Source organism: Mobula birostris, chromosome 3 (assembly GCF_030028105.1).
Source record: "Mobula birostris isolate sMobBir1 chromosome 3, sMobBir1.hap1, whole genome shotgun sequence".
In the NCBI taxonomy this organism is placed as follows: domain Eukaryota; kingdom Metazoa; phylum Chordata; class Chondrichthyes; order Myliobatiformes; family Myliobatidae; genus Mobula; species Mobula birostris.
In genome coordinates this window covers 149,290,674-149,306,241 of record NC_092372.1, presented here as the reverse complement: position 1 = coordinate 149,306,241, position 15,568 = coordinate 149,290,674, and the positions used below count along the sequence as shown (strand labels likewise).

At 37.4% G+C, this 15,568-nt stretch overlaps 1 protein-coding gene across 2 annotated transcripts in view; it reads right to left on the bottom strand.

The window, feature by feature from the left end:
- The window catches only part of calcr (calcitonin receptor), a 282,986-nt gene that overhangs the window by 115,880 nt on the left and 151,538 nt on the right, over window positions 1-15,568 (bottom strand). For both annotated transcript variants that reach the window (XM_072252000.1, XM_072251999.1), the window contains exons 3-6: window positions 11,273-11,432; window positions 11,071-11,181; window positions 2,780-2,892; window positions 177-268 (exon numbers count right to left, since the gene is read on the bottom strand). In XM_072252000.1, coding sequence (XP_072108101.1) covers window positions 177-268; window positions 2,780-2,892; window positions 11,071-11,181; window positions 11,273-11,432 — 476 coding nt within the window. The remainder of the gene's footprint in view (window positions 1-176; window positions 269-2,779; window positions 2,893-11,070; window positions 11,182-11,272; window positions 11,433-15,568) is intronic.

The following is a 15,568-nucleotide window of genomic DNA, read 5'->3' as shown; positions in this document are numbered from 1 at the left end:
CTATGCCTACATTAGATGACTGGCATGTCACTAAATGAGCCCAGAAACTTTTACAGTTTAAGCAGATCATTATCAATTGATAACCTTTTTATGATTTATTTAATATAACCAGCAGAATCTGACTAAAAAAAAATCTCTTTCCAGCAGAGAATGAAAATAGATCAAACTGTACTTACTTGAAATAGAAGAAGATGGCCAGAGAAATCAGTAAAGATATAATTGACAGAATGTGACCCACAACAGCCATGTAGTAAAGGATTCGTGCCATCTGGTAAGGACAAAGAATACATTCCTTACAAAGGTAAAAGAATAATAATGTAATCCATGATCAAGGTCAATTCTAAAACATTTCTGTAATTGTTGAATGAAATTTTGAATAAATAGAATCTGGCTGACGCAATACATCTTAAAAGATAAAACGACTAATTGTATGATTGATAAAATGTTCTATATTCTTGAGATCTGCCAGGAATATTTACCCAAATTTATCATTACATAAGTGATCAGGTAGGTTCTTTGTCTACCCTTTCAGATGTCTTTCACTTACAATATTTAGTTTGATTAATCTTTTCTTCTGACATCGCCTTGTGTTTTGTTAAAACATTAGCTTATCTCTGTGTTAAGAGGAAAATAATCATACCTTATGCTATGTGTATGTGTCAAATAAACAAAGCTGTTAATGCCAAAGTAAAATCATTACAAAAGTAAGGAGCTGAGATAACAAAGGGGCTGATTAATATTGCCCCTCGTGTTATTGGAGGAATCGTCGTAAAGAAATAGATAAATGTCAAAAAAAGCTCTTTAAGTACAGCCTCTACAGGAAATAAATGACCAAATGTAGAGTATAGCTTATTGGAGAGGATTTTTATTTTTTTCCCTCTCCTTGGCCAAGTACTTGAGTGCTTCTTAATTGTACCTTTCCTAACAAAGCCTCTCTGCTGTTGATGTAATTGCATGGAGAAACATAGATAAATGCAAAAAAAATACAAAGTGCAATTTGAGGAGAAACGATAAATTACATAAAACCTTGTAAATGGAAAATGTCTGAAAGTGTGCACAAAGAATCGCCACAATCACTTATGTAAATGTGAAGTTATTGGTTTTAGTAGGAAAAGCGGAATGGAGGCATTTTATTTGAATGTTCAAGAAGATTTCAGGTATAAAGGGATGTGGGTGTGCCTGTGCTCCAGTCCTTGACAGCAAATATGTTGCTGAAATAAGAAATTAAGACGGAAAATGGCATGTTAACCTCCCTAGCAAGAGGATTTTGGTACAGGAACAAGGATGCCTTACAATAATCATACTGGCTTTAGTAAGATCATCCTTGGAGTATTGTGTGCACATCTGGCATGGGCAAAGTGCACTGAAAGGTCATCAGTCTGACTTCTGGGATGTAGGGACAATCATATGAGGATAGATTAACTCAATTAAAATTGTATTCACCAGAGTTCAGAAGGAAGAAAGGGGATCCAATTGGAATTTACAAAACTCTCTGGCAGGAAAAATTTCTTCACTCAGTGGATAGTGAACCTGTAGAATTTGCTACCATAGAGGGCAATGGAGGCAAGTTCAAAGTTCAAAGCAAATTTATTATTAAAGTACACACTTACGTACCTGTCATCATATACTATCCTGAGATTCATTTTCTTGCATACATTCACAGTAGATACAAAGGAATGCAATAGAATCAATGAAGAAAAACAAATAATAATAAACAATTAATTAATTTTATTGAGAACATGAGTTGTAGAGTACTTGAAAGTGAGTCCAAAAGTTGTGGAATCAGTTTAGAATTGAAGTGAGGAAAATTAACTACTCTGGTTCAAGGTACTGATGGTTGAAGGGTAATAACTGAATAACTGTCTCCTGAACCTGGTGGTGTGGGACTTAAGGCTCTTGCCCCTCCTTCCAGATGGCAGCAGTGAGAAATTTACTTGCATAATGTTTCTTCTTTTACACATTTGTTGTTTATTCGTCTTTGTTTACAGACAATTTTTCATAAATTCTATTGTATTTATTTATTTTTCTTTAAATGCCTGCAAGAAAATCAGTCTCAAGATATAGTCCTTAAACTGCAGGAGAACGGTGAGGAAAGAACAGGTGCTGTTTTCTCCCGGTAGGGATTAGTTTTTAGTTCCAAGTGCTCCTGCCACGTTTTGTCACCCTGTAACCTTATTCTTCAATCTCTTTGAATTATGGAGGACAGCATGTGTATAAATGTCTCTCTCCAGCAGACTTCATCATGATCATCATGACTCCAGTATTTCTACTATTCTTTAATGTTTCTTAATTGTACACATGATTTTTTTGTGTTCTATCACTGAGCAGCAGTGAACCATCTGATTGACCTTTCAGAGTTCTCTTTCAGAACCGGTTGACTTGATCAGCATCTCTGATCTGGCTATTGTTCACTTAAATAAAAAAAACATACATTCTTTAATAATAAATTTCATCTATACTTTGAGCTTTAATTTTTAAGATGACAGCTAAAATTTCTGGATGCAAAGGGCATGCCGGTAATGCAAAAAAGTGGTATTGCGATAGAGGATCAGCCATGATTGTACTGTACAACAGAACAAGCCTGTAGGGATAAACAGGCTTTTCCTACTCCTTTTCTCTATGTTTCTCTGTTTTGCTATGCAGATCATGCATGTCCTAGCAGACGTCTTAACTCCTACACACTCACAGAGCCCCAGTGTTCCCCCCCCGACCAAAAGAGAACTGCAGTATGACACATCAGACATTTCAGACGCATGGAGGATGAACAAGTGATACTGACCTTTAGTTTATAGTCTGTATATTTATTACAAAACGTATAGTTGGACCAAGTTCGATTGGTTTCAGGATGTATAAACCAGTTCCCATTTTCATCACAGTACTTTGTAGCTTTTTCTTGTGGGAAGATAAAAAATTGTTTCAATAATTGCTTAATTTTACAAACAGCTAAGTCAAACGAGACTGATACAAGCCACATCTGACGAGTTGAGGTTGGTTTAGCATACAAGAAAAAGAATTAACTAATAATTTGAATTAAGCACTTCAAATACACAACAGATTGGGAATAATTGGAATATTTAACAGAATTTTTTATCAAGTGGAGTTGATTGCATCTGGATTGTCTTCTAATTTAATGCCACAGGGCTGGTATTTATTATTCTGTCAGGTCACTGTTAAGTTATTGAAGTTACTAGACCAGAATGTAAGTGTGAAAGCAGAGACAGCTACTGAGCAATGCATTTATGTTTGGTACTGATAGTCAAAAGATAAATATCTCAGTTTCAACATCAACCAACCATCTATGTTCAGCTGTCTGACATATTATCATTATTTTTTTTCTTTCTCTATTTTAAACTGTGATTCAGTTTTTGAAATCCTCTAGTCCTCTGCCCCATCTCCGATCCCTACTGTCAAAGGAGGATTGGAAAATTGTAGCAAGAGCCTGCAAAATTTCATTCTTTAATAATCTCAGATGGAGTCTGTAGCATATTCAATTTTTCATTAATATTTGTGCAATATTGTAAATATGTTGTTTGATTAAGCATTCTTTGTTTGTTTATGTAATTCATTATGCATTACATGTATGAAGTACGTGGATGGCATACATCATTACACAACCACGTTACATGTCAGCATCTCACTAAAAAAAACTAAGTAGACAAAACATGTCCCAACTCCTGTGTTTTTCTTTCAGTTAGTTTCTGTAGTTATAAAACATAACAATGGTGATGAGGACGTTTGAAAACAAACTGGAGACAATGACCCACCTGTTGAAGCACAGCAAAATTTTATTCAGATGGACGAATTTTAAAAAAATGTGCAGTACATTTTTCTTTGAAAGGGGAAAGGATTGTATGATTAAAAAAGAACAGCACCTTTTTTTGCCAAAGGGGAGAGAGATATTCAATTTTTTAAAAAGGTCAGATATAGACAAAATTAGCAAGCAATAGCCACGGGTTCATAAACAGTGAATGCTAATAATAAATTCTGAAAAAGCTGAAATAGCTGGCTACATCAGAAAGATAGACGTCGTCGATTGCACAGCAGATAACTGGATGGTGTATACTGAATGAATTGAGCATGACTTTGAAACAACTGAAATAGCCAATGAAAAGCGAGTGCAAGTGTTACTGAGTCCAATAGGTAGAAAAGCATACAGTTTGCTTAGAAATTTAACTGCTCCAACCAAACCAGCTGAAATGAGTTTTGCTGATATTGTGAATGTAATACAGTAACATTTAGAATGGAAACCATTGTTGACTTCAGAACACTTTAGATTTCATAATTAGAATCAAAAGGAAAGTGAGTACATTTCAGCTTACATGGCTGAATGGAAGAAATTTTCTGAGCATCATCAGTTTAATGATGGGTTAATGATGCCCTGAGAGATTGTTTAATTTGTGGAATCTTACAAGAAAGCATTCAAAAACAGCTCTTAAAAGAAGCACAAATCACAGTTAAAAGAGCAGTTGAAATCTATGTATCATACAGTGAAGCGTCACAGGAAAGTTTCACTGGATGACAAGAATTATAATGTGTGAGTACACTTTCTGACATCACCATTTCTTTAGCCTTTTGGTAAGCCATCTCATACTGCTTTGTCCATTGCCATTTCTTCCTGATCTGTCGTGATGATTTCAAGGAGTGGAGCACAGGTTTGGCAGGAACCTGTTATAATAATTGACAAATCCTGAGAAGGACCACAGCCATGAAATGTTCTTTGGCCTTGGGATATCCACTACTTCTTAAATTTTCTTAGCATACTGTCATGAGATTTTGGAAATGTTCCTCATCTTCCTTACTGGTAATGAATGATGTCATCTAGGTAACACTGAGTGCCTGGGCCTATTGTGTAGCTTTCTGCCAGAGTGCAGGTGTAGATGCTACTACAAAAATAAGCTTGTTTTAGTGATAAAGCCCTTTGTGAGTGTTTATGGTGAGGAATACTTCTTCCGTGACTATCTGTATGTAGACCTCAGCTAAGTCCACTTTGGCTAGAGTTTCCATCCAGAAAGATTTGCAAAGAAATCTTCTATCCTAGGCAACACACATAAAAGTTGCTGGTGAACGCAGCAGGCCAGGCAGCATCTCTAGGAAGAGATGCAGTCGACGTTTCAGGCCGAGACCCATCGTCAGGTTGTTTGCGTTTCTCTATCTAGGCAGTGGATATTGATTTACTTTTAGTACTGGATTGATGGTGACCTTAAAATCACCACAGACCCTGACAGACCAATTCTTCTTGGCTACTGAGATCATTGGCAATATCCGGGGGCTCCATTCAATGTTGGAAAAAATTCCTTCGACCTCCATGCGATCTAGCTCACTGACTACTTATCTCAGTTGGTATGAGGAACTAGACAGGCTTGGATGAGCCATTTTCACTTAGCACTATGTTACCCTTGATATGTTTGAGTTTTTGAATGCCATCCCTGAACACTGCTGTGGGTATCATCCAGTACCTTAATTTGCTTTCAGTTGACTCTCTTGAAGGGTGTGTGGCATGAATCAGCTGGATGGATCTCCAACCAAGTTGTAGTTGTCACATCCCCATAAGCTAGCCCTCCTGTTTTAACCACATATGTGGTTTGTTGGCTATTGTATCTCACTGCTACAAATGTCATTCCCACAGGAGTTATCTCTTCTCCAGTATAAGTTCTTAATTGGATATCTGCAGGCTTCAGTTCAATATCTTTAAAATGTCATTTAAACTCACTTTGTGGAATGACTAAAACAGCTGAGCCAGTATCCAATTCCATATTAATTAATTTACCATTAATTTCTGGTGTAAGCCATATTGCTTGTCTATTCAACCAACACACACAAAATACCGGAGGAACTCAGCAGATCAGGCAGCATCTATGGAAATGAGTAAATAATTGATATTTTGGGCTGAAACTCTTTCATCAGGAATGGAGAAAAAAATGCCACTTGGATTTCTAACATCTGCAGATTTATTCTTATTTATTTTTTCCTTGTCTATTGTTAGTTTTCACAATAAAATCTAAAGGCTATTCAGTCCTGTGTTACTCTCTTCATTATCAGGTATTTCATCAACAGCACGAGGATTAGTGCTCATTCTGAAACTGCAGCTTGACTTTTTAGCTTTTTCTCTTCCCTGTGCAGTTCATTTATTTTTGTTTGCCCAACACGTTCTTTGTTCATGTCCTACTTTGTTGCATTTTCTGCAAGTATCACCTTTAAACCCTTATTAGTCTGGTGCATGTGAACTCCTGCCTCAACTGTAGCACAATTTGTTCAGCCAGCCCAGCTTCAGTTTAGACATTGCAATTTTGCTTACACTCAATTTCATTCCTGACTGCAACTCATTGGCATCTCTCTCTGCTGTTTCCAATGATACAGCAATTTCAACTACTCTTTTAAATGTAAGTTGTGCTTCAGTTAGGAGCTGCTTTTGAATGATTTCTTGAAAGATTCCACGAACTAAACGGTCCCTCAATACATTGTTAAGCCAATAACCGAACTGATAATGCACAGACAACTTCTGCAATTCAACCACATATGGTGAAGTGGACTCCCCTTCCTTTTGATTCTGCATATGAAACGTAAAGCATTCTGCAATCAACAATGGTTTTGGTTCTAAATGTTCCTGCATTACTTTCATGATATCAGCAAAGCTAATTTCAGCTGGTTTGGTTGAGCAGACAAACTTCTAAGCAAACTGTATGCCTTATAGCTTAGCATTTAATACCATCATTCCCACAGTCCTGATTGAGAAGTTGCGGAATCTGAGTCTCTGTACCTCCCTCTGCAATTGGATCCTCGACTTCTAAACCGGAAGACCACAATCTGTGTGGATTGGTCATAACATATCCTCCTCGCCCACTGCTCTACTCTCTATAGACCCATGACTGTGAGGCTAGGCATAGCTCAAATACCATCTATAAATTTGCTGATGATACAACCATTGTTGGTAGAATCTCAAGTAGTGACGAGAGGACGTACAGGAGTGAGATTTGCCAACTAGTGGAGTGGTGCAGCAGCAACAACCTAGCATTCAATGTCAGTAAGACGAAAGAGCTGATTGTGGACTTCCAGGAGGGAAAGACAAAGGAACACATACCAATCTTCTTAGAGGGATCAGAAGTGGAGAGAGTGAGCAGTTTCAGGTTCCTGGGTGTCGAGATCTCTGACGATCTAACCTGGTCCCAACATATCAATGCAGTTATACAGGAGGCAAGACAGCAGCAATACCTTATTAGGAGTTTGAAGAGATTTGGTATGTCAGCAAATACAATCAAAAACTTCTATAGATGTACCGTGGAGAGCATTCTGACAGGCGCATCACTGTCTGGTATGGGGAGGGATACTGCACACGACTGAAAGAAGCTGCAGAGGGTTGTGAATTTAGTCAGTTCCATCTTGGGTACTAGTCTACAAAGTACCCAGGACATCTTCAAGGAGCGGTGCCTCAGAAAGGCAGCATCCATTATTAAAGACCTCCAGTACCCAGGGCATGCCCTTTCCTCACTGTTACCATCAGGTAAGAGGTTCAGAAGCCTGAAGGCACACACACAGCAATTCAGGAACAGCTTCTTCCACTCTGCAATTCAATTCCTAAATGGACATTGAACCCTTGGACACTACCTCACTCTTTTTAATATATAGTATTTCTGTTTTTACATGATTTTTAATTTATTCAATATACATATACCGTATAAAGTATACTGAATAATAAGATTTATTTATTTTCTTCTACATTATATATGCATTGAACTGCTGCTGCTAAGTTAACAAATTTCACGTCACATGCCAGTGATAATAAACCTGATTCTGATTCTGATTTAAACCTAATGCACTCAGCAAAATTGGCACATGTTTCTCATTGGCTATTTCATTTACTGTAAAATACTGCTTAGTTTGCTCAATATACAAAATTCAGTTATCTATTGTATAATCAGACTTGTCAATTTTTCTCCAGTAGCCAGCCATTTCTGTTGTTTTTATGATTATTATCATCCTGTACTCATTATTGATGAACCCGTGAACTTGTCCATTTTCTGCCAGCTTTTTTCACTTGATCGCCTGTCTCTTTTTCTGAAGAAACACATGTTGCACTGCTTTTTTCTTAGCTCAAACATTTTGCTGCAATTCAACAGATAAGTAGTTGTCTCGGCTTCGTTTAACGCTTACTCATTGCCAGTGTTACGTTTTATATCTCCAAAACATAAAAACTAATTGGAGGGAAAACATGTGGAGTCCAGAATGTAAGTCTAACTTTGATTTTACTTGAAGTGAGGCGCACATGTATGATTTGGTAGTGTCATTTTATATGCAGTTCATATACTTTTACATATAGCCCATAATAAATTACCAAAATGATTATTTAATAAATTATTTACTTTACAATATTACTGAAATATTATATACACAAGATGATGACAAAAATGGGGAATGGAAAAGGAGAGAAGGGGAAATGGGAAGAATTTATCGGAAGTTAGAAAAATTGATGTTCATGCCATCAGGTTGGAGGTGGTAAAATTGGAGTATGAGGTGTGGCTCCTACGGCTTCATTGTGGCAGCAGAGAAAGCCATACACCACCATGCCATTAGAATGAGAATGGCAAGTCAAATTGAAGTGGGGGGCCACTGTGACATCCCGCCCTTATGAACAAGTACAACTTCATTAGTATTTCAGCAGTAGAGGCAGTGTGAGAAAGTGTGTGTGGGAGAGGGTATGTGCAAGAGAGAGGGAGAGAGAGAGGGGGGGGGGGAGGGAGGGAGAGAGAGTGTGTGTGTGTGTGTGTGGGAGAGGGAGAGGGAGATCATTGACCTAATTAACATAAAGAAACATAAAATCTATGTATGAATTATTCATGTGCTCCTGTTCCTAGATATAACTCCCAGAAGAATTAAATTGTAATATTATGCAATTCTAATTTTTTACCGTAATTTAGGTCATAGATGAATCACACTTCATTCATTTAAAAATATAGCAAATTTACATGGTCAGATCCGGCTCTCCTTCAGTAAGACCTACATGCAAATACCAAATGTGTGTTCAGACTGGAATTTTGCACGAGAGAGGAATATACAATCATATAATGTTATGATGCAAAAGGAGGCAATTTGGTCCATCACGGTCATATTTGTCTGAAAGTGAACTTTAGGATAACCTTACTTTCCAGACCCGAATCCAAAATTCTTCAGATTATTATCCTTCAAATACTTAATCCAAGTATCCCTTAATTGAGGGGAGAGTTTTTATCTCAACCACCTCCACCACTCATTCAATTGCAATCCTGTACCAGTCATTGAATTTTTTCCCCCTAATTTCCACTTCCATACTTCCACCAATTAGCTAGTTAGCAACCTCTCTGCCATGATGAATAGGTCATTTCTGTTTATACTGTCTAGGGGTGAATTAAATCTCCCCTCATTCTCTTTCAGAACAGAAACAGAAGTCATTTTTTTCCTTCCAACTATACTTCTTCAATTCTGGAAACATCCTTGAAAATTCTCAAAACCTTTCCATATTGCATTAACTCTAGATGTGGTTCAGTGGAGATTTTGTACAGTTGTAGCAAGATCACCCTGCTGTTACATTCTACATTATGTCAATAAACACAAATACCTTGTGTGTAATCTTAACCACCTTATTTACCTTTCATGCTGTCTTTAGCAACTTCTGTAAATACATTCTATGTTTCCTTGAGAGAGAGAGCGGAAGACTCTTCTGTGTGCATTAATAAAACTTCTACAAACACTGTCACTTATAATGCACCATTAAAAGATAAGAAGGTGCAAGTTGTCTCACAGAACTGTACTCATACAAGAATCAATCATGAGCCAAAGCTAGTGTAACTGTAAAAATCTTGATTAAAGGGTTGGACTAACAAAGGAGAGGATCACAGAGGGGTAAGAAAGGTTAGGAGGAAAATCCAAAGCTGAAAGTTGTGGTCACAGGTGCCAAATGGAATTGGATAGTGCAGGGTAATAGAAATAGCAGTGAGGCAAGCAGTCTGTGTTTGTAAATCAGCCTGATATTGGAGGACCAGGGAGTTCCAACACTGTTTTCTATTGTAAGGTTGGACAGAACATTTTTCAGACAGGGAAAGGAGAGTCATGAAGGATATGAGATTGATTCTTTAGGCTGTGGCACCAGACAATGTAACTTGGTGAAGCAATAAATACGTTACTGCTGACCAAGTGTGACTAGAGGGTCCAAGAGACTGATTTATTGGTAGTAATTAATTGTGATGCATTTGGATCAAAATTGGATAGGAACAATTTGTTTTATTAAATTCTTCTTCCAAGTTGTATGAAACACATCTTAGCCATCAATTTCTCAAAAAACATTTAAGTTGTTAAGTCTTACTCTTCCATTCAAACAAAAATATTGCTTCACAATCCCTTTTTGCTCAGTTTATAGCAGCATTTTCAAACTTATATCTGTGTGCTGAGAAATTCTCTGGCTATCTCCTCTTATGTCAGGGATATGGCTTCTTTTTGCCTCTCCCTCCATTCAGTGAAGCAATTTCCTTTCAAATTATTTAATTCACTTAATATAAACATCCTCCTCTTTTATTCCAATGAGCAAACTTACCTATCTTTCCATAACAATCGCATTGACACAGGAAAGGGAGATGGAAATTAGAATCCTTTATAACCAGTCAAAATTACCGCTGAAGGACTCTGCATTGACCTTTATGTTAATGGCCAAATCTGGACCTTACTTCATCAGGCCGGTCAAACATTTCCTCTTAGATTATGACTCAGTGCCTGGATATCAATCTCATTCCTTGCAGGAAACATTTTAACAAAGACACTGAAGTGCAGGGAAGAGAAGTTAGTGTACAGTTTACTGATGTTTTCAGAATAACCACTGAAAATTTTCAGTATTAGCTCAATCTTCACTTCATAAAATCATGACTGAAATGGAAATATGGGTGTAATATCTGTATTGGTTCAAGTTTTGTTCTTATTGAAAGTTTCAGAGAGAGAGGGATGTAAGATCATGCTTGAGACACAAAATATTTCTGTAATCTAACCTAGAGGAACAGAAGTAGAATTCCTATGCAGTGCAGAAATTTTGTAAAGAAATAAGTCTCTTACCAGTTTCATCAAAATCATTGAAGTGATTTGGACAACTTTGTATGCTTAACGTTCCTGCTGGTGTATCATCCCAGCATAACCATCCGTCCCAGGTTCTATTGCAATATAAGCCTGTGATGTCAGAAAGTGTAGCTTATTACTTAATATTATTTAAGTAACCATGTTAGCAAAAGTACAGTTATTTTAGCATGGTATCAGTTACCTGGTTTATTATATGGAGTATCCCTGGCCATTTTTTCATAACACTTAAACTGTGCATCCATTATCTTCTGCTTTATCAGATTTTGAGCAGTTTCCACAGTTGGAGGCTCAGTTATAAATTCATCATAATTCTCAGTTGATGCAAGGCTAGGCATAATTCTCTGTGAGATAAAAGAGAAAATGCTCCATGTTTAAAAATTATCTGCCTACATTGCATTCCATCTGCAGTCCTAAAACTGGACAAATTTATTTAAAACTGAGCAAGCTACTAGTCAAAGTGAGCTTACTGTTCAACATTGACTGTATTTACTTTGATACCATTGCAGCAATAATATTCCTTTGACCCTTGGAATTTACATTGAATGCATTAATAGCCTTGCACTATTTGTTCATACGCTTTGAAATATTTAAGTAAAATATTTCTTTAACTTTAAAAAGATGAATAGCTTAAATAAGTCCAACATAAGGACAATGATTAATGATGATGTATATGCAAATTAATCAAACACACACACACACACACAAATGTCACTATTCACTTTCAACTGGCCTAGCCCTTGCCCTTGTGTTGATCAGACTTGATCACAGCCCTATTTAACACCATCACTTTTGTTCAGTCTGCAGCTACCCAGTCACATCTCCCAATGTCAGCAAAGTTACTAAAGCAACAACCTGTTGCAATGCATTCCCAATTGTACATATAGTCACCACTCTCAACTGTGGTTCTGGATTGAAGGCAGCAGGCAAAGAGATTTCGTAATTGGATGCATGGGGCAGGAGAAAGAACATCTATAACCTCTTTTCCAATTTCATCTGGAGCATTGTGACCTCTTGGATATCATGCTTTAGGAAGAATATAAAACGAGAGAGAGGGTGCAAAGAGATTTACTGTGAGATTTACTGAAGTATAGATGGCTTCAATTTTGTGGATTTCCTGAAGAAATAAGGAAAGTGAGAGATGATTTGATTACGGCCTGGTATGGGAATACCAATGCCCTTGAATGGAAAAAAAACTATAAAAGTAGTGGATACAACCCAGTCTGTCACAGGTAACCCCCCCACCATTGAGCACATTTACAAGGAGTGCAGTTGCAGGAAAGCAGCATCCATCATCAAGGACCCTACCATTCATGACACACTCTCTCCTCACTGCTGCCACCAGAAAGGAGGTATAGGAACCTCAAAACCCACACTCCCACATTCAGGAACAATTATTACCATCAACCATAATTGGGCTCTTGAACCAGAGTGGCAGCATGGTACTGTAGTGGTTAACACAATGCTTTACATACCGGATACCGGGGTTCAATTCCCACCACTGCTTCTAAGGAGTTTGTACATTCTCCTCGTGACCACGTGAGTTTCCTTTGGGTGCTCCGGTTTCCTCCCACAGTTCAAAGACGTACCAGTTGGTAAGTTAATTGGTCATTGTAAATTGTCCCATGGATTAACTAGGGGAATTGCTGGGCAGCATGGCTCGAAGGGCTGGAACGACCTATTCCACGCTGTATCTCAAAAAATAAATATGCAAATGCAATAAAAAAATGGAAGTCTGCTACTATGCCTCTCATAATTTTAAACATTCCTATAAAGCCTCACCCATTCTCTGGCATCCCAAGGAATAAAGACTTAGTCTGGCCAACCTCACATGTCATTAAGATAAAATAGTTATAATGCAATAAAGGTCAAAAACTTGACGAAAATTCAAATAAATTGGACAGAGGTAAGAAGAATAGAAAAGCATAATACACTTTAAAAGTGAGGATTGTGAAATTTGAGCACTCAGAAAAGTTTTTATGTTATTAAATCATAGAAATGTCAACATTATTGTACATATCTAATATTAAATTAGAAAGCAAATGGCGTGCTACAGTTAATTGCAAGGGAACTGGAGAATAAGAACTAAAGTATAAAAAAGACTAACTGCACGTTATTAGTGCTTTGGCGAGATCACACCGGGAGTAAAATGCATAATTCTGATCTCTTTACATTAGGGATATTGCACTATTCTCTGAGGAATGGTAACAAAGGATCAGTGGACATTTCAGAGATGAGGAGAAACCAAGTTACTTCCTCCAGAGTTGAAAGAAAGAGCATGGTTAGGTTTTCCTAAGGATGATAAAAGAGCTGTGGCTAAGTTTATTAAAAATTAGGTTTGATAGATTTTTGGGTGCACTGGGAAGGTTCAGGTTTGCATTGAGATGAAGATCGGCTGTAACCCTATTAAATGACAAAGTGAGCTCAAGGCAGCAAATGTTCTAATTTGTGCTGCTGAAGCTGAACCATTCAGTTAGAAGAAAGTTAATATTTTAAGAGTCCCTGTGAATATAAAATAGCTTCATAAATTCCTGTAATAAATCACCCTGCTGAATGCTATTTGGAATGAATCATTCTTGATATATTTATGTAAATCTTTATTAATGACAATTTGAAGGGTATTATTTTCATTTTAAGTATTTTATACTCTCAGTAATAAGACACTAAATTTGATAGAAATTACCAGCTTACCTGCTCTTTAATAGAGCTATTAGCTGTGCACCAGCTGCGTGTTGCTAAATTATCTGTCTTTTCTAATAAACATCTGGGTTGTTCAACCTAAAAATAGCACCCTGCATGTGTAATCATAGATCAAAGTTTACAATTGATGCTGAATGAAGAGCAGGATATGCTATCATAAGTGAATGAAAGAGTAAAAAAAATGCCATAAAAGGCCTCTGCTTCACAAAAGAGCTGTTATTCTTCCTGTTTGTGAATTAAACTGTTTGATTAATAATAAAACTGCCTTTAAAATGCATTGCATAGATTTGCAATCTGATAGACAGAATAATGAACGGCAATTAGAGCTGGTATGAAAATGAATTTAAAATTCCTCTAATTTTGAAAGGAAAGCAAATAATGTGCTGTGATCTCTGTTTCCACTTGTCTTCTCTAGGAAGTCCATAAATTATAGCAAGTATGTACTTCACTTTGCATATTTCTCTTTTAGTTCGTTATTTTTTTCATTGCAAATCCATAATCAGAGATTTACCATTGAAAGACTATTTCCCAGTGAAGCCTGGGGTCAGTCACTATATACCCGACACTAGACCCTGGATGAGGACAGAATGCCAGGATTCCAACTGGATGGATCCTGCCAGATGTGAACACATGCAAGCGGCAGATCAAGGCAAGACTGAGCAAGTTTGTGATGCAACATCCACAGGTGAAGCTGGCCTTGTTGACAAAATAATGAAGCATTTACCTGCAGCCAGGAACAACAAACAATAAACCTCTACGGGATGAGAAACAGAAATGGAAGGAATACGACTTTTAAAAGGCCATGTGATCAAGCTAATGAGCAGTAGAGAACATGAAATTTAATGAATCTGGATCTTCATTCTTGCAAATCATGTGATATTAATATCCTTACCCTCTCAATACGGAAAAACATATCAGGCTACTGGTTATGACAAAACAGACTACCTTTTCACAAACAAAATAGCATCAGGCTTACCAGTGAGCTGAGTGTGCTCAGTGCTGGTCTTGCGTAGTTTGAACAGGATCAACCTACTCTCCCAAGTCTATCTAGTTCTCAAAGGCAAGACCTTGTGCAATAACATAGCCTTTCACCCATGATGCCAGAACAACTCTCGCTATCAAGCAATTTGAAAACATTTTTTCTGAAGTCAAAGTTTATGAAACACAACATTTTTTAAAACTATTGGAAAACAATTAAACTTGTTCTGAAACTAAACATATTAAAACATGAAAACTCTAAGAAAAAAAACCTCACACTTAAAAATGCTTAAATAAACTCAATCAATTAAAAATATATAAACTAGGGATAAAGATTCTGCAGTTGCTGGAAATCATGAACAACATACACATCATACAATAGGCAACTGACAATAGACAATAGGTGCAAGAGTAGGCCATTCGGCCCTTTGAGCCAGCACCACCATTCACTGTGATCTTAACTAAGGTGAATTGCAAAGCGTCGAGGTTGACCGGTAGACTGTGGTTGATGTGTGCCATAATCAATCTCTCGAAGTACTTCATAGCAATTGATGTCAGCGCCACAGGTCGATAGTCATTCAGGCAAGCCACCTTGCTCTTCTTTGGCACTGAGATTATCGTTGCCTTCTTAAAACACGAGGGGATCTTAGACTGAAGCAAGGAGCAGTTGAAGATGTCAGCAAACACTCCAGCTAGCTCGCTTGCACAGGCCCGGAGAACCTGTCCTGCGACGCCATCTAGGCCCGTTGCCTTCCTTGGATTTATCTTCAGGAAGGCCCTTCAAATGTCCTCCTCAGTGATG